The 20,164-nt window shown below is 39.3% G+C and overlaps 1 protein-coding gene across 3 annotated transcripts in view; it reads left to right on the forward strand.

Moving 5' to 3' along the window:
- Ank (Ankyrin) overlaps window positions 1–20,164 on the forward strand; it is a 57,891-nt gene that overhangs the window by 17,112 nt on the left and 20,615 nt on the right. For 2 of the 3 annotated variants that reach the window (XM_017088685.4, XM_065867373.2), the window contains exons 3-7: window positions 8,062–8,169; window positions 9,907–11,020; window positions 11,563–11,666; window positions 11,731–12,672; window positions 17,692–18,022. In XM_017088685.4, coding sequence (XP_016944174.3) covers window positions 8,062–8,169; window positions 9,907–11,020; window positions 11,563–11,666; window positions 11,731–12,672; window positions 17,692–18,022 — 2,599 coding nt within the window. The remainder of the gene's footprint in view (window positions 1–8,061; window positions 8,170–9,906; window positions 11,021–11,562; window positions 11,667–11,730; window positions 12,673–17,691; window positions 18,023–20,164) is intronic. The other variant, XM_070997168.1, reaches the window with a different exon arrangement.

Raw genomic sequence — 20,164 nt, forward strand, 5'->3', positions numbered from 1 at the left:
AGAAATTGGAAGGGCGCTTTCAGTAATTTAATCTTTCTAGGTCTGAAGTCGTCGATGAAACCCTAGCTTTTCTAAAAGCACCCTCCCCAGTAATCGATCCTATTCCTCATGTGAGTCCAGAAGAGGTCTGCCTTCAAATACGCAAGCTGCAACGCAGTAAGGCTTCAGGTTTCGACGGCATCGACAGCAGAACTGCCATGTTATTATTATAACAGATAGAGTAGTTTACAAAACTAAACTAACTTAAGTAGTATAGCGCTGGCTGCAGGGCCTATGGCTATGTTGGTTTACAATGGTACTAGGAAGGGTATACTATTTCTAGTTCTTCTTTTCAACCACATGTTACGTATCCACCATTTTCCTACACATAGAAAGTGTGCTGTGATATCGATGATACCCAAGCCAGGCAAACCGGAAAACCTTGTTGCGTCCTACCGACCAATAAGTTTGCTGCTCACCTTCTCTAAAATATTCGAAAAAATATTCCTTAGTAGAATGATGGCAGTAAGAAGGGTACAGGATGCCATACCAGACCACCAGTTTGGCTTTAGAAGTCACCATGATACCCCGGAGCAAGTCCATCGGGTTACGCAGCACAGTCTTCAAGTTTTCGAAAATAAACTGTACAGTCCAGCAGTCTATCTTGATGTCAAGGGAGATTTTATTTATTTATTTATTTATTTCATTTCGCCAACGGAATTCCTTTACTGGCTACTTGAACATTTCAACAACTTATCTTACGTACTAAAATTTACAAAATAATTGACTAACCTATGCTTAAGAATTGATTTACTTGAGAAATAGTCCAATTGCATATCAATTGGAAGTGCGTTAGACTCATATAAGGCCCTATAGAGGGGCTCGTTTTTGGAATAATTTGTCCGCCGCAGCTCGAGGAAAAAGGGTTCAAAATTCCGAAGTTGCCTAGGCGGGGCGTGAAAACCAACTTTCGATAGCAGTTCTGGACAGTCGATACTACCATCCAACAAATCAGAGATGAAGCAAATGGCGAGGATAGTTCTACGATGCTCAAGGGATGGTAGGTGAACAAGCCTACATTGCTCGTGGTATGAAGGGGTAGGGTCTAAAAACCTTAGCGGCAACAACGCGAATTTCAAAAACTGTTTCTGTAGACGTTCTATTCTGTTTCCATGAGTGGTAGTGAAGGGATTCCAAATAAGAGACGCATATTCTAGCTTAGATCGGACAAATGCAAAATAAAGCGCAAGTCTGGTGTAGGGATCCGTGAATAGCGATGCGTTCCGTTTCACAAATCCAAACATAGCATAGGCCCTGGGCATGATGTAATCGAAGTGTGCTGCAAACTTAAATTTTGAGTCAAACAACACTCCTAGATCCAAGGATTCCTGCCGCAGTTGTAGAGGTTGACCATTGATATTATAAGATGTGACGATATTGTATGCGGATCTACTGTAAGTGACATAGAAGCACTTGCTTATGTTAAGAGGAAGCGAATTTCGGCTACACCAAGAGCTCAAGGAAACTAAGTCATGTTGAACCAATTGTGAGTCTGTCGCTAATTTAATAGACTTAAAAATTTTTAAATCATCTGCATACAGGAGACACTCTGAAGATAGACAGAACCTCACATCATTAATGAAAATGATGAAAAGCAGAGGTCCCATAGCACTCCCCTGAGGGAGGCCAGAGGTTGCCAAATAGGAATCCGAGAATTTTCCATTAATATTAACTCTATAAAGTCGATGGTGTAAAAATGATTTTATCCAATTTAGTAATGCCGAATGTATACCCAAGCGGGCCAGTTTTGCCAGTAGGGCACAGTGGCTAACTTTGTCAAAGGCTTTCGCAAAATCAGTGTAAACATCATCAACCTGATATCGCATATTAAAGGCATGAATGCAATAGTTGCTGAAAACGGCAAGATTAGTCGTAGTTGACCGACCTGCAACAAAACCATGCTGAGAAGTGCTTATATATGTTTTTACAAGAAATGTTAATTTATGGGCAACAATGCGTTCGAAGAGTTTAGCGATATTACTGATCTTTGCTATAGGCCTGTAATTGGCAATGTTATTCTTCGGCCCTGATTTTAAAATTGGAGTCACGGATGCGACCTTCCATCTATCCGCAAAGTGTCCACTAGAAAGTGATTTATCAAACAGAATTTTTAGTGGAACGCATAGCACCTCTATACAATGTTTCAGAAAGTAGGCCGGAATCCCATCACAGTCCGGAGTGTACGATTCATCCACGTCTTCCACGGCCCTATGAATATTCTCTTCTAGCACGGTTAAACTACCTAAATTCAATAGAGGAGTGATTGCATTTAAGGTTTGAGAATCATTCCAGGCTGCTGTTGGCTCAAAATTAGCTTTAAAATAAGAGGCGAAGAGATTTGCAGTTTCTGTATTTGAATGGGAAGATAAATTCCCTAGGAACATAGCAGATGGAACTGAAGAAGCACTTTTCTTTGAATTGATGAATCGCCAAAAAGAGTTGGGATTACTTTTTAGGCCGTTCTCAACACTCGCTATATACTGATTGTAAAGAAATTTATTTAGAAATTCAAATTCTCGTTTGTGCTGCAAGTGTCTATTCCAATCACCAGGATCCTGTGTAACTAAAAACCTTTTATAGAATTTATTTCGAAGATTTTTAAGCTTTTTCAAACCTTTCGTATACCATGGCAACTTAATCGAATTGTGGACCCTTTCTCGAGCATTGTTCTTAATGATGTTTAAAATAACAACTAAAAATGTGTCATAACACGACTCCAAACTGACATGTGATAAAACTGACTTCCAGTTAATGGCAGAGATCTCATTTCTGATGGCACAAAGGCTGGTTTCATTGAAAATAAATCTAGGTGAATATTCAGCTGAAGGCGCAAAACTATAAAAGTTTATACCTAGTAGCAATGGTCTATGATGGATATCACAATTGCTTATAGGTGAACTACATTGGACTAAAGAAAAGTTAATATCAGCGCTAAGGAATACTAAGTCTAAAATTTTATGTAAGTTATCGAATACATTATTGACTTGTATTAAGCCCATACTGAAAATATCATCGATGAAAAGAATCTCGTGTGGTTGATGTATGTTGCTTGGCAGTGAAGAGTGATGCTCTGGATCCTGAGACCAAACGAGGGATGATAGATTAAAGTCTCCAATCACACAGATATGTTGATGGTCCTGCAGATTATTGTAGATGTCGGTAATGTTTTCCAGATGAGCCTTGTAAAGTTTATATGAACTATTCGGTGGTATGTATGACACCACAATTTGCAGCGATTCCGATTCTCCAATTATCGACACCGCAACTTGATCAAGAAGGGTATCTTCAATGAGAAGTCCAATTGACAAGCAGCGCAAATTGCAGCGAACAGCAACAATTACACCACCCCCTCTAGCACAGTGGGTTTTCGTGCTATCTCTGTCTTTGCGGAACACATGGTACAAATTGGAGTCGAAGAATTCATTTGAGTAAAAGTTTATGTTGAGCCAAGTTTCAACTAAAACTATAACATCAAACTCACATTGGGATGTGGCAAGGTATACTTGCTCCGCCTTTGTCCGCATTCCGGAGATGTTTTGAAAATAAATTTTTAGTGGGGCCGTACTCACAATAGCACGATCAACAATTTCCGGATTCGCATTTAAGGCATCATAGTCCAATGCCCTAGGAAGTATTTGTTCATGCGTTCCCAATGCTGTAGGCCCGCAAATCGCCTTCAGTAATGTAGTGTTTTTAATACGAATTTTTTCATGCAGACTAGGATCGATGCATTCCCTAAGTTTGCTAGATACTTTTAGTAAAGAGCAACTAGTTCTTAAGAGCGATGGCAATGTCGCCCTTAACAGAGCATATCTATCCAAGTTGGGGAGAGATGGACAAAGTTGTTGTTGATGCTGCCATCGGGAAGAGCCACACAAAGCAGTCGATGAGAAATTCAAGCAATTTCGTTGCGTCAGAGAAGAGCGCGGTAATAAGGAAATGATACTGTGATAACGAGTATCACTCACAGCAAATTTTGAAAGCTCCAGCCGTTGGGTTTTTGTGAGCATTAGACGAACGTAACACAATTCAGACAACGACAACTCCAGCTGACGTTGTTGTTGGTTCAATTGTGATAAGCGCACAACTCCGACGAGCGCGCTTAGAGCAGGAATCTTGATGAAGTATGATGAGAGCGGCTCTCCAAAGAGCGTTTGACGATCGTCGTCCGAAACAGACAAGGACTGCTCAAGCTGATATTGTTGTTGCTTTGATAGTGATCCATGCACATCCCCAGAGAGCGCGCCTAGAGGGAGGTGAGTGATTGAATATGATGAAAGCGCCTCATCGATCAACATTTGACGAATGTCGCGCAAAACAGACAACGACAACTCCAGCTGACGTTGTTGTTTGTTTGACGGTGATGAGCGCACAACTTTGAAGATCGCGCTTAGAGCGGGAATCTTGATGAAATATGATAAGAGCAGCTCTCCAGAGAGCGTTTGACAAACGTCGCGCGAAATAGACAACGACAAATCCAGCTGATGCCGATGTTGCTTTGATAGTGATGAGTGCACATCTCCGAAGACAGCGCTTAGAGCGGGAATCTGAACGGAATCTGGTGACAACGCCTCTCCAGTGAGCGTTTGATGAACGTTAGACAGAAAGAAAAAATCCAGCTGATAATGTTTATACCCGTTACTCGTAGAGTAAAAGGGTATACTAGATTCGTCGGAAAGTATGTAACAGGCAGAAGGAAGCGTTTCCGACCCCATAAAGTATATATATTCTTGATCAGGATCACTAGCCGAGTCGATCTAGCCATGTCCGTCTGTCCGTCTGTCTGTCCGTCCGGATGAACGCTGAGATCTCGGAAACTATGGGAGCTAGGCTATTGAGATTTGGCGTGCAGATTCCTGAGCTTCTTACGCAGCGCAAGTTTGTTTCAGCAATGTGCCACGCCCACTCTTACGCCCACAAACCGCCCAAAACTGTGGCTCCTACAGTTTTGATGCTAGAATAAAAACGTTAACATAAATGTAATCTTCTCATCAATACCTATCGAGTGACCCGAAAAAATATTGCCACGCCCACTCTAACGCCCACAAACCGCCCAAACCTGTGACGGCCACAGTTTTCATGCTAGATAAAAAATTTTAACTGAAATGTATTGGTCTCGTCAATACCTATCGATTGATCCAAAAAATCTCGATTTGCTGCTTGCATATCTCCATTTCCCTTTGGTCCCTTTAGCTGAGTAACGGGTATCTGATAGTCGAGGTACTCGACTATAGCGTTCTTCCTTGTTTTGATTTGTGAGTGACGGGCGCCCAATACTTAAGAGTGCACTGGGAGCGACGTATGAGAGAGTAATGTTAGCAGTTAGGAATATCGAAACCAGCGGACGTTGACATTGCGAATAAGTAGCACGAAGATGAGGAAGCGGATCATAAAAATTTGCCGTAGTTAAATCGACACCAGAGGCGCCGATTATTGGGGGTTTTTTGATTCCGATGTATGATGATTGTGCAAATCCAGAGCGTTCCCATCAAGAATCGGCCTATCCCTATGGATGAATCGACTGATCTTGATTGGATTGGGCCAGAACGCATCACTAAACACAGTCTGAAAGTGCTGCTCAGGTATTCCTAATTTAAAATTGACGAATTCCAGTGTAGCAACATCTACACCATTTTTGACTAAAGGCTTGCAAATTATGGTGGCGGTATCCACACCTAGCTTATTTGCAACATATTCACACACAGAATCAGATTTTACGTGCGCTCTGAATCTACCAATATGAAGGAATTTATTGCTCGGCACAACTTCGAGAAGTTCACAATTAGGAGCTTGACCAACTATTTGCCTCTTGTTCCTGTTATTCTTTGCATGGTTCCTGGCGGCAGTAGAAACTGGTGCGGGGGGTATCAGGTCTGCATGGTTGGCTTGACGACCAATTGAAGAAGGTGGAGCCAATGGTTTCACCACTTTTTTACGCTGACTGACATTGCTATTGTCAGTGGTAGAATTGGGAAAAGCCTTCAGAAACTTTGAATTTAAATCCATGTATAGACTCTTCAGGTCATGAAGTTCTTCCATTACTTCATCGATTTTGGAGTATGAATCATTACTCACAACACAGCGATCACACTGCCAGAGTAGATTCGGCATATTTGTTAATAATCTAATAGCATCCTCCGGGAGATCAACACATGCAGTGTGAAAAGTACGACGACAAAGCGATGAGCAACGAACCGCCTCAAAACCGCGAAGCTGCGCTGCTGTAACTTCAGCATTGCACTCGGAGCACGAATAAGAATTCATAGCGGAAAGAAAACACGTCTGACTACAACGAATGCTAATCAGAGACTGTTGCTCGCGTGTGGCACGATGGCTTGCTGTTTAACCTGAAAAGTCTCCTGCCAACTGCACATCTCCTGAAGTCGTATCTTTTAGAACGAAGGATAGGCGAAAGGTCCTCTATTAAATGCATTCCAGCTTTCGTACCTCAGGGTAGCGTACTTGGCCTCTTGGCTACATACAGCCTTCATTGCCAACTCCACGTGTCGAATTGAATCGACTCAAATCACGCAAAACCTTTTGCACCTGTATGGCAAATAGACTTATATCTCGGAACATCTCAATAAACGGGAACAAGTCTCAGCACTGCAACTTCGCTCTTAGAAGTCAAATCCTCCCCAGAGTAAAATTCCAGGACACAGCTATACCGTAATCTTTCCAGGCTCAGTACTTGGGCTTGAATTTGGGTAAACGACTTACGTGGAGGGAACACATGACGAAGGTAACATCAACATGTAGTGCTAAGCCTCGAAACATAAAAGACGCATAACCAAAATTTCGTATCTCCCTTTGTAATGCGAGGTCAATGACCTCCTCTAACCAATCAGCTTCACAACACTCTGCGAGAAATTTCTGACGGTTCAAACTGAAGGGAAATTAAATCAAATCGAACCGTTCGAATGCCGAGAAAATATTTTGATCATTTGAAAGCAAAATATAAAATTTTGAATAATTAAAACCAAATACATTGGTAAGCAAAATAAATAAAAATCCTTAACTTAATTCTCTGACAAGCCTAACGCAGATAAGTCAAGTAAAAAAACAACAACTTTGTAATTCCATCCATTATCGCTTTGCCAAAAAAATAAAATAACAGCAACAATAAGCACTACTCGCAGACGATAGTACGGCCTTTGGGATGATGCCTATAATCCGAGACGCCTGCTTCGCGCTTTACCATTGCAAAGCTTGTTCGCTATGCCTTTCATTGTTTTTTTTTTAGTTTTACATTTAAATTTATTTTAACGTTGATTAACCAATTTAATGGATATAATACGTCGTATATAAAGTAAAACAGGCAACATGAATAAATAACAGAATGGACTCAAGGTGGACTTTACGAAATCTGTGGATTTTTCTTTTGGGATAGGCAAAGGCTACACGCACACATTCTTCCACAAAAAAAGGGTTTTCTGCCTCGGCTGCGGCTGCGCGACTACTTCTGTGCTCCGAAAAGAACTCAAGCTGGTGTACCGGGATGTAGAGATATTCGCACGAGCACGACTTATTAGCAGTTGGATTTTAATTAACCTTTTATAAAGCGCCAGGCCTAATAAAAGGATTTGCACTGCTAAATTGCCCTAGCAATATATGTGGGGATGACCCAGAGAAATTTGACAGAAGGCTCTGTTGGTCTCATTGCCCTTTTTTTTATGCCGCGTCCCACATCGCAGAGCAACTCCTAGATGGCGATACCAACCTACTATATTTGTCCAACTACAAGCGCTACACGCTTTTTTGTGAACTCATCAGTATTGACCAGCGCTCAGTGGCGCCTTTGACCAAAAAACATGCAATATATTAAATCTTTGATATGGCCCTAGAAAACAGTGAATAACAGTATTTCAAAGAATATGTCACTGAAATCGTTTAGCTATGAATTAAGTTAAAATTTTAATTGATGACCTTTATCCTCCCAAATTTAGTGTACAGCTATTTCTGCGGCATTCGCGTAAATTTGTCTTTCTTAAATAATATCGAAATATTTTTATTTATTTGCAGAATGATGCAACAATATCATTCTTACGTGCTGCTCGCAGCGGGGACATTAAGAAAGTGATTGATTACCTAGAAAGTGGTGAAATATCGGACATAAACAGTTGCAATGCGGTAAGTTTGAAATGTACAAAAATAATTATATCGTTTTGTTAAAATTTTTATGAAATAATATTTAAGCAAGGGAGAACTCTATAGTCGAGTACCTCGACTATCAGATACCCGTTACTCAGCTAAAGGGACCAAAGGGAAATGGAGATATGCAAGGAGCCAAGCGAGATTAAAATGCGCCACCTACCGGCGGTAGACAGATTTAAGCGTTATGGGCGTTATAGTGGGCGGGGCAAAAGTTTTTTTGGGTCAACCAATATGTATTGTCGAGACTAATACATTTCAGTTAACATTTTTTTCTAGCGTGAAAGTTGTGGGCGCCACAGGTTTTCGCAGTTTGTGGGCGTTAGAGTGGGCGTGGCAAACTTTTTTTTGGATCAATCGATGGGTATTAACAAGATTTATACATTTCAGTTTAAATTTTTTATCTAGCATAAAAATTGTGGGCACCACATATTTGGGCGGCTTGTGGGCGTTAAAGTGTACTGCGTACAAGGCTACGGAATCTAAATCTGAAATCCCAATTCTCTATCTTTGATAGTTTCTGAGATACCCGCGTTCATACTTAAGATTTTTAGAAGTTTGTGGGCGTTGAAGTGGGCGTGGCCAACTTTTTTTTGGGCTAATCGATAGGTATTGATGAGGACAATACATTTCAGTTACAATTTGTATTCTAGCATCAACACTGTAGGAGCCACAGTTTTGGGCGTTAGAGTGGGCGTGGCACAACTTGCGCTGCGTAAGAAGCTCAGGAATCTGCATGCCAAATCCCAACAGTCTAGCTCTTATAGTTTCCGAGATCTCAGCGTTCATCCGGACGGATAGACAGACGGCTAGAGATCCTGATCAAGAATATATCTACTTTATGGGGTCGGAAACGCTTCCTTCTGCCTGTTACATACTTTCCGACGAATCTAGTATACCCTTTTACTCTACGAGTAACGGGTATAAAAATGTTGTCCCACCAGTTTGGGGCGGTCTGTGGGCGTTAAAGTGGGTTTCTTTCGGTGCCTAAGAACGAGGAAAGATATACTTTATATGGTCGGAGCCGCTTCGACGATACCAGAGGAACGCTATTACCTTTTAAACGCAGTATCGTTTGTAGTTTTCAGTTAACCCTGTAAATCGCTATGATGTTAACCGCAAATCACCTTTTTAATTGAAGGGGTGTTGTTTTTATACCCTTGCAGAGGGTATTATGATTTCAGTCAGAAGTTTGCAACGCAGTGAAGGAGACGTTTCCGACCGCATAAAGAATATATATGTTCTCGATCAGCATCACTAGACGAGTCGATCTAGCCATGTCCGTCTGTCCGTCCGTTTCTACGCAAACTGTTCTCTCAGTTTTAAAGCTATCGGTCTGAAACTTTTCCAAAAGTCTTCTTTCTTTTGCAGGTAGTATATAAGTCGAAACCAGCCGGATCGGTCAACTATATCTTATAGCTCCCATAGGAATAATCGGAAAATTTGTGGGAAAATAATATGAAACAAATTATAGCTTCGGTATTTTTTGACATATTATCTTTTATTATTGGGATAATCATTATTTTTAAAAATTTCGAATTAAATTTAATAAAAATCGGACGACACTAACATATAGCTGTCAAAGAAACGGCCAGAGAAATAATAAAATAATTATTTTTTTAATATCACTGTGTATTTGTATTTGAAATATTTTCGATTAAATTTTGTCTACTATTAATACACATTTTTAATTTCTGCCAATTTGTGTCATTTTAGAACGGTTTAAATGCACTTCACCTAGCTGCAAAGGACGGATATGTGGATATATGCTGTGAGTTGCTGAGGAGAGGCATAGCGGTTGATAATGCTACTAAAAAGGGAAATACAGCGTTGCACATTGCATCTTTGGCAGGCCAGCAAGAGGTTATCAATCAGCTTATTATATCCAATGCCAATGTGAACGTTCAGTCTCTTAATGGATTCACACCTCTCTACATGTCAGCCCAAGAAAACCACGATAACTGTTGTCGAATCTTACTGGCAAATGGAGCGAACCCGTCATTATCTACAGAAGATGGCTTTACACCACTTGCTGTAGCGATGCAGCAGGGTCACGAAAAAATAGTAGCTGTCTTGCTTGAAACTGATGTTCGCGGTAAGGTTCGCCTCCCAGCACTTCACATTGCTGCCAAAAAGAACGACGTAAATGCAGCCAAGCTTTTACTTCAGCACGATCATAATGCCGACATTGTTTCCAAATCTGGTTTCACTCCGTTGCATATAGCAGCTCATTATGGAAATGTTGAAATCGCCACTTTGCTTTTGAATAACGATGCAGATGTTAACTATGTGGCCAAACATAATATATCCCCTCTACACGTGGCATGTAAATGGGGAAAGATATCAGTATGTAGTTTGTTATTATCTCGAGGAGCAAAGATAGATGCCGCAACTCGTGATGGCTTGACTCCACTTCACTGTGCCTCACGCTCTGGTCATGTTGAGGTCATTGAGCACTTGCTGCGTGAAAAGGCTCCCATACTGACAAAGACTAAGAATGGCCTGTCCGCCTTGCATATGTCTGCTCAGGGAGAGCACGATGAGGCAGCGCGATTATTACTGAACAACAAGGCTCCTGTAGACGAAGTTACCATCGATTATTTAACAGCACTTCATGTGGCTGCTCACTGCGGTCATGTAAAAGTAGCGAAACTGTTGCTCGATTACAATGCAAATCCAAATGCTCGAGCACTTAACGGTTTCACCCCTCTTCATATCGCTTGCAAAAAAAATCGAATTAAGGTAGTTGAACTACTTATTAAATACGGAGCTAGCATTGGCGCAACCACAGAATCTGGCCTGACACCCTTACATGTTGCTAGTTTTATGGGTAAGTACAGGTACATTTAAAATAGCACATGGACACAAAAGTCTAACTTTTTAAATTTTCGCACTGTTTCCATTTTTATATAAAAAGATATTTTGGTAAAATATTTTTGAAAACTTGTAAAAAAAATTTTTTTAATTCTATAAAAAATCAATTACTTATGTATGCATTCTTTATCGTGTACCCTTATGACAGGATAAAGAATGCATACAAAAGTTGTTAAATCCCATGCTGTATACAAAAAAAAACCCCCTCGCACTCACTCACACTAAGTACCGGGTATCTGATAGTCGAAGCCATCGACTATAGCGTTTTATCTTGATTTCCCGTTTGTTCATATGGGAGCAGTGGCATATAGTTGTCAGAGACTGTTGGAGTCATTATTCACAACTGAGACACTAGTAGAAACGGACTGGCGGACATGTCTAGATTGACTGCAAATTATGCTCATTTGATCTAAAGTAAAAGCTAAAGGTTTTTTAATTACATTTTTTAAAAAATCTTAAAATAAATAAACATATAAGAATACATTTACAATTTTATAGGATGTTTGAATATTGTAATATATTTACTACAACATGAGGCTAGACCAGATATACCAACAATACGAGGAGAAACACCACTTCATTTGGCCGCTCGTGCTAATCAGGTATAATCTGAAGGAACCTAATAGTCTTTTTAATTATTTATGTAATTGTTTTTATTTATTTTAGACGGATATAATTCGAATTTTGCTCCGCAGCGCAGAAGTAGATGCTATTGCCCGAGAAGGCCAAACGCCATTACATGTAGCCTCTCGATTAGGAAATATTAATATAATTATGTTATTACTGCAGCATGGTGCGGATATTAATGCTACAACAAACGACATGTATTCGGCCTTGCACATTGCTGCAAAAGAAGGGCAAGAAGATGTAGTTCAAGTGTTATTGGATAACGGTGCGCAACTAGACGCTATAACCAAAAAGGGGTTAACTCCATTGCATTTGGCTAGCAAATACGGAAAGGCGAAAATAGTAACATTACTTATAGAAAGAGGAGCTTTTGTTAATTTTCAGGGGAAAAATGATGTGACCTCCTTACACGTGGCAACGCACTATGATCATCAACTTGTGGTAGATATACTACTGAAAAACGGCGCCTTACCAAAGTTATGTGCGCGAAACGGCCAAAGTGCCATTCACATAGCTGCGAAGAAGAATAATCTGGAAATTGCACAGCAGTTGTTACAACATGGTGCAGACGTTGGGGTTATAAGCAAGAGCGGCTTTTCTCCTTTGCATTTGGCGGCTCAAGAAGGACACGTTGATATGGTACAACTACTTCTAGAATATGGGGCTACAAGTACCGCTGCCAAAAACGGCCTGACACCATTACATTTGGCTGCACATGGGGGCCATGTTCATATATCCCGCATTTTGCTGGAACACGGCGCTAAAATATCAGAACGCACTAAAAATGGTTATTCTCCCCTTCACATTGCTGCGCATAACGGTCACCTTGATCTTGTAAAATTTTTGCTGGAAAACGATGCTGACATTGAAATGTCTACCAATATCGGCTACACACCACTTCATCAAGCTGCTCAGCAAGGCCACATTATGATTATTAATCTCCTATTACGCCACAAAGCGAATCCCAATGCTTTAACAAATGTGAGTATTTTATTATATTAGTATGTCCTCAGTGCCCTTTTTTATACATTTTTTTATAGTTTAGTTTTATAAATTAAAAATTGTTAATTTTTTTCTATTATTTAAGAATCCGTGTTGGTTAAAAATGGGTTGACTTTTTCAAACGTAGATATTTTCTTAAGGATTTGAGGAGAAAAACGTTAGCTATTTGTAGGGTGGCACGCGACAACACTTTTTTGTTTGTTTTAACGTTGACTACAAATTCACTTTTTGCAAAGGCGGCTACTATATATACACGAAGAAATGAAAATCTACCGTAATGATCCGATCGTATCGAGTTATACACCAATGGACAGGTATCGCGAAAAGTAAAAGGATTTCATACCAAGACATTAAACATTTTAATTGGTTTTGGAAAAAAAGCGGTGAAAGTGTAAAATATAAAATTTGAGCTGTCGGGGACCAAGTTTTCTGACCAAAGTAATAACTCAAGAACGGAGCAAGATATTTGGCTTTTGTTTTTTGCACCGGGTTAAATCGGCTAATATCCACTGAAAAAAATGGGTGTGACACGCCTTTAGAAGGTTAGAAGAAAGAAAGTAATATACATCGCATTTATCTTGTAGCCCTCTAACAAGAGACAATTAGTAGTGTATAGTTAAAAATATATTTTCATTTTACACCTCTTAGGAAAAGAAATGTTATTCGTTTCCCAACTCAACATTGTCTTGGTGTTTTAAATCTAATACATTAAAAGGGCTTTGATCCTCAAGCGCCGTGGTGTCATCCTGATTTCATGAGCATTCTAATGGGTCCAAAACCTCTAATGGAAGACACATTATTTTCCGTCGCTGAATTCGTCTATCCAAATTCACTGAAGAAATTATCGGTACAGAAGTATCTGGAGCTCGATGAAATGCGTCTGTTAGGTTTTCAGCCCTACCACGTTTTCTGGCGTGTGCAGAAGGATTTAAAAAAATTTTTCTAGGTCCTTCTCCGAAATATCCAGTAGGAAGAACGGAATTTTCAATGATATCACTGCCGTGAATTGACAATGTATGAACGCTTGCGGTTATCTCGGCAGTTCGATAACAAAAGGCTTGGAATTTAGGAACAGCAATTGGAAGCTGGCATGAAAGGCATATCAAAATCGTTCTTAAATTTGTAATGAGCTGCTCATCGATTCCAGAGATGTTGGAAAAGGCAATGAGGATTGGAAAATGCTCGCCGAGCATTACCATCTGTTGGGACGGGGTGGCTTGATCGCTGAAATTGGAAGAACGAAGTCCCAAGAACGACGGTACGAAAAACAGGGGAGTACGTTTGGGTTTTATGCGACCTGCGTGGGTGTTTATTGTCAGACATCTGGATAAAACTGCCGCTCGACACTGCCTCCAGAAATTAAAAGCCCTTTTGGCGTGAACACCATCATTGGTACTTCCAAATCCTCGAGCTTTCGGTTGATCGACCAAAAACGGCCTTGATTTCCCTTTTTCGCTGAAGAACGACATTATTTTATAATTTTCCTTGAAAATGCTCCACTTCTTCACTTGATTTGTATACCCTGCGTGCAAAATGAATTCAAACAAGAAAGAAAGTTAACTTTGGCAAGCCGAAGCTTGTATACCCTTGCAGTTATGTTTATTAAATTTAACAAGGAAGAACGCTATAGTCGAGTACTTCGACAATCAGATACCCGTTACTCAGCTAAATAGAGATATGCAAGCAGCAAATCGAGATTTAAATACGCCACCTACCGGCGGTTGGTAGGTAGGTTGGATCAATCGATAGGTATTGACGAGACCAATAAATTTCAGTTAAAATTTTTTATCTAGCATGAAAACTGTGGCCGTCACAGGTTTGGGCGGTTTGTGGGCGTTCGAGTGGGCGTGGCAATTTTTTTTTCGGTTCACTCGATAGGTATTGATGAGAAGAATACACTTATCTTAAAATTTTTATTCTAGCATAAAAACTGTAGGAGCCACAGTTTTGGGCGGTTTGTGGGCGTAAGAGTGGGCGTGGCACATTGCTGAAACAAACTTGCGCTGCGTAAGAAGCTCAGGAATCTGCACGCCAAATCTCAATAGCCTAGCTTCCATAGTTTCCGAGATCTCAGCGTTCATCCGGACGGACAGACAGACGGACAGACGGACAGACGGACATGGCTAGATCGACTGATCCTGATCAAGAATATATATACTTTATGGGGTCGGAAACGCTTCCTTCTGCCTGTTACATACTTTCCGACGAATCTAGTATACCCTTTTACTCTACGAGTAACGGGTATAAAAATACAAAAAATGATATTCCCAATAGTATACGAGTATACATATGTCAGAAAACACTGAAGCTTTAATTTGTTTCATATTATTTTCCCACCAATTTTCCGATCGTTCCTATGGCAGCTATATCGTCCGATTTTGATAAAATGAAATTCGAAATTCAGAACTAAATAAAAAATGTTATTTCCAAGCTAAGGAGGTTTAATGTTAAAAACCATCAAAGATATAATTTTTTAAAATTGTGTGTCCTATTATTCCTATGGGAGCTAGAAGATATAGTTGTCCGATCCGGCTGGTTCCGACTCATGTACTACCTGCAAAAGGAAGAAGACTTTTGGGAAAGTTTTAGACCGATAGCTTTTAAACTGAGAGAACAGTTTGCGTAGAAACGGACGGACAGAGGGGCATGGCTAGATCGACTCGTCTAGGTATGCTGATCAAGAATATATACACTTTATGGGGTCGGAAACGTCTCCTTCACTGCGTTGCAAACTTCTGACTGAAATCAATATACCCTCTGCAAGGGTATAAAAATCGAATCCAGCTGTGAAAAGGGCTTGGCACAGGGCGTGGCTCCACAAATTGGACAGGCTTGTGTTGAGTTGGTGCCCGTCAGCGCATTTACTACCTTGTCATCAATTACTATTAAATACAGGTTAAAATTTATATACACCAACTTCCCATATATTAAGATAAATTTGCAAGGCACCAATTTATATATTTGGTTCTTTACGTATTCGTCTTCCTTTAAAATGCAGTCCTTGCTTTTTTGCTCAAATTTCAACTTTAATGGCCCACAAAATCGAATTGATTGTGGGTTGCGGTTATTCCAAATTACATTTTTTGCAGCATCTATAAACCAAAAAGGTGTGACTGTTGTAGCAAAAATATTCGAGACTAAGCATAGTCCTGCCGAGTGCTTCTGATTGTAACTGGATTGCGTCAACTCGCAAATCAACAAATCAGCCGTCTTGCTGTGTAGACTATAAGACTGCGGCGGAACTTCAGCTTTGTTATTACTTACTGAAAAGTAATCAGGTCGGCACATTTTTTTTGGTCAGCTACCATCTTGTATTGCTCTTTTGTAAAAGTTTTTTGCAGAGGATGAGCTAATGCCTCACCAGAGGACAAAGCTTTGGGCATTTTGCTTGGCTCATGTACTTAGCTTTTTCGGGGCATATTGAAAGGAGCTTGAGAATTTGCAAGCTACAACTGACTTAAATTACCATAAGAACTCTTCCTCATTTGCGTCAGGCTGAGCTGTTCAAACTCTATTTCTGATAAGGCAGCTTTCATAAAATTAAACACAGCATTCTTCTTTAAAAATTGTCCCGTTGCTTCGTACCACTTGCGAAATAAATCTCCAGTTTGGAGTTTTGTCCTAAAAATAAAAATTTCATGCACCATCGAAAAAGGGGATATTTTTAATTACAATCATTTGAACAAGAATTTAAAACTCTACAACATACAATACATCTTGTTGATGGACTCTTCTGGACTTACTTTAAATCCCTTTTGTAAGATAAGACTTTATCAAAAATACGCATTTGCAAGGCAACTTACAATTTTGCTCTATTAAGAAGACAATAATGAGTTTTTTCTACATAATACAAACTACACTGATTGGAATGCATTTTAACCACTTTAGGCCATTTCAAGTTTCCAAACAAAACTTAATTAATTGCTATGTGCCTTGCAAATGCAATAGCTGATTCTATTGTTTTGGCGCCATCTATAAAGATTTCTGTTATGCAACACTAGAGATTAATCTTTTGTGAATGCGTTGCACTAAGATATGTTTTAAATTTTCGGAAAAATGGGGCTTTTTCAGAAAATGGGGCTTGGTCAATAAAAGTGGTAAAATGTGCTACAGTTGTGAGCTGTGGAAAAAACAGACCCAGGCTATTAGCATAGTTTTATTCTTACTGAAAATACTAGTTCCAAAATAAAGATCTTAAAGAGTTTGGTGGGACGAATATACAATATCTCTGAGCTAGTCACGTCGTTTAAGTAGAGCATAGAACGGTTAAAAACAGTTCGTTACAACATAATTTAAAAGTAAGGATTAACGATTATTTTCTTTTTTGTTTACACCATGTATTTTAAAGTTATACATAAGCTTAACAAAAAAAGGCATCGCCATATCTTTGCTTTTGTCAAATGGATTAATTTTTTTATTTTTTTTTTTGATAAAAATATGAAACCGTTTTGGGACCATAAAGAAAATCTCGATACGTTTCACAAAGAATCACTCGTATACGTATTATACGCCGCTGAAAAGGTAAATCAATTTGTTAATCGCATAGTCATAGCTTAAATTGTCTATATACAATAGATTTAAAGTTAAACCTTCCATTTTTATACCCTTGAGTAGGGTATAATGATTTACTTTAGAAGTTTGCAACGCAGTGAAGGAGACGTGTCAGACCCGCTAATGTATGAATGTTCTTGATCGCAATCACTAGGCGAGTCGAACTAGCCAATTTCGTCTGTCAGTTTCTACGCAAACTAGTCTTTCAGTTTTAGAGCTATCGGCATGAAACCTTTCAAAGGTCTTATTTCCATTGCAGGTAGTATATGAATCGGAACTAGCCAGATCGGACCATATATCCTATAGCTACCATAGGAATGATCAAAATAATAGTACTTAAAACTTATTCGATTCGACTAAAACCCGTTTCAGTTTACTATGAATAACATTTTATGCTTGTAATAAACAAGTTATTAAAAGCCCGAAAACTTAAATATTTTATTTCAGAACGGTAATACAGCTCTACACATTGCAAGTAACCTAGGATATATAACGGTTATGGAAACCCTTAAAACTGTCACATTAACATCCACTGTTAATACCAATACGGGTGTGATTCAAGAAAAATGCAAGGTAGTGTCTCCAGAGGTTATGCATGAAACTTTGCTTTCTGATTCCGAAGACGAAGCTGGTGATGATTTGTTGGACCATAATCATTATAAATACATGGCAACTGATGATTTAAAAGCCAATTACAGTCAGGATCACCAAAACTTCGATACTACAAATCCTGAACATGACCACACTGATGTGTCCGCTCCGCTAATCGTCGAAAAAGGTAATTTAAAAAAATAGGAAGCCCACTTCGGCAATCTAATGTTGTTGTTTGCATATCAAACAATTATAATCATACACACATACGAATTTTTGAAAGATTTTTATATAAATATACTGATAGTTCCTATATTACATAAACAAGGAAGAAGCTACCTTCGTCAAGCCATATTTTATATACCCTTGCAGGTCGATCCTATGTGAGCAATGTATATATAACTAGCCCATATAACTTACCGAAACCGACAAAAGATTTCGATTTTTCCCATGGCAGCTATATGGTGTAGTAGTAGGACCACTAGGTGCCGCTCGAAATGCCGTGGAATTTCGTTTTGGAGGAACTCGACTCTTTGTTTTTCTCTTTCGTTTTGTCGCACACGACTCGGTCTCTTACTAATCGCTTAATACGAACAAACCTGTTCATTGCTCAATTACTTAGTGAGCAAACAAAAAAGACCTGAACTAAAGGTCTTTACTTTTGCTGCCGCGTTATGTTATTGCCTCAAATATCAGAGAAACAGAAAAAAAAGTACTTTTTTTTTTTTTGTACAAGGTGAGTTTAAAAGTAAACAGGACTTTTTTAATCTAGCGCCCTCTAGTGGCGTTATCTATATGTCAACTGGTGCGTTAGAATCTGCTATCGATTATCGACTTCCAGTAAAAATTTCATGACATTTCATCTTGGTTATTGCGTTTTAAGTGTCAGTAGGTTTTTGTCATCTGTGCAAAAATGAGCTTCAAACAAAGAGCCAACATTAAATTTTGTTTTAAAATTGGTAAAACTTTTACCGAAACGTTTCAATTGATGAAACAAGTTTATGGCGATGATTGCCTATCCCGTAGCACGAGTGGTCTCAACGTTTTCAAAGTGGTCGTGATGACATAAATGACGATGAACATGTGGGCCAACCAAAATCCGTGATCACCGAAAATTCCATCGAAACTGTGCGTGAATTCATAAAAAATCAGCCGAAATCATCATTGAAATTCATGGAAATAGCATTGAACATCTCCAAAACATCGATTTATCGCATTTTGACCGAACATTTGGGCTCACAAATTGACTGTCGTCCAAAAATTGCTCAGAATTCAACATTCGAAGGACATCATTAAAGAGGCAAAAAAAGACCTGAACTTCCTTTACAAGATTGTGACTGGTGACGAAGCGTGGTTTTTTCAATATGATCCCGAAACGAAACGCCAGAGTGCTGAATGGAAGGCGCCGGACGAGCCGAAACCCAAAAAATCGCGAAGTCAAAAGTGAAGACAATGCTGATTTGTTTTTATGATTCCAAGGGTATTGTCCACAAAGAATTTGTTCCACCCGGCCAAAACGTTAATGCGGTATTCTACCTTGGAGTTTTGAAGCGTTTGGTGCGCCGTATTCGACGTGTTCGGCCCGAATATCGCGAAGATGGAAGTAGGCGTTTGTTGCACGATAATGCGCCGTCTCATCGATCGACGCTTGTGTCCGACTATTTGACCAAAAATCACATTTTAACCATCAACCACTCCCCGTATTCATCTGATATGGCACCGTGCGACTTCTACCTTTTCGGAAAAATGCATTTGCCGGTGAAAGGAAAGCGTTATGCAGACGTAGAGGCAGTTCAAAAGGCTTGCACCGGCATACTGGCGGCCATACCGGGCAACGAGCTAAAACACTCGTTCGACATGCTTTTGGACCGTGCAAAACGAAAAAACTATTTGTTCTGTCTTTTTTTTTATAAGTCCTGTTTTCTTTGGAACTCACCTTGTATATATGTTTATACGTAAATTATTACTGAGCTGTACGCAGGTAAAGCGAAGAGTTTTTTTTTTGCTTTTTCTTCACTGTTCACATTGTGTCAGTTTGCGACAGAAGCACGAATGTTTTTTCAAAAAGCAGTTTCAAAAATATCACGTTTTTGGTCTATTCACATTACAGTATTTTTTTGTAAGGGGAAACGTTGAAAAAGTAATATTCAGGCTCACACTGCCGTTTGGCGTCAAAGTTTTCTTACATTGCCTTTTCTTGTTTAAAATCTGTTTTTTTTTTTACTTTATGTACAAAATGTTATATAAGAACAAGATGAGTCATTGAGTTAAAATAAAAAACTTTATGTATACAATGTTATATAAGAACAAGATGAGTCATTGCGTTAAA

This window comes from Drosophila suzukii, chromosome 4, assembly GCF_043229965.1.
Source record: "Drosophila suzukii chromosome 4, CBGP_Dsuzu_IsoJpt1.0, whole genome shotgun sequence".
Classification (NCBI taxonomy): Eukaryota; Metazoa; Arthropoda; class Insecta; order Diptera; family Drosophilidae; genus Drosophila; species Drosophila suzukii.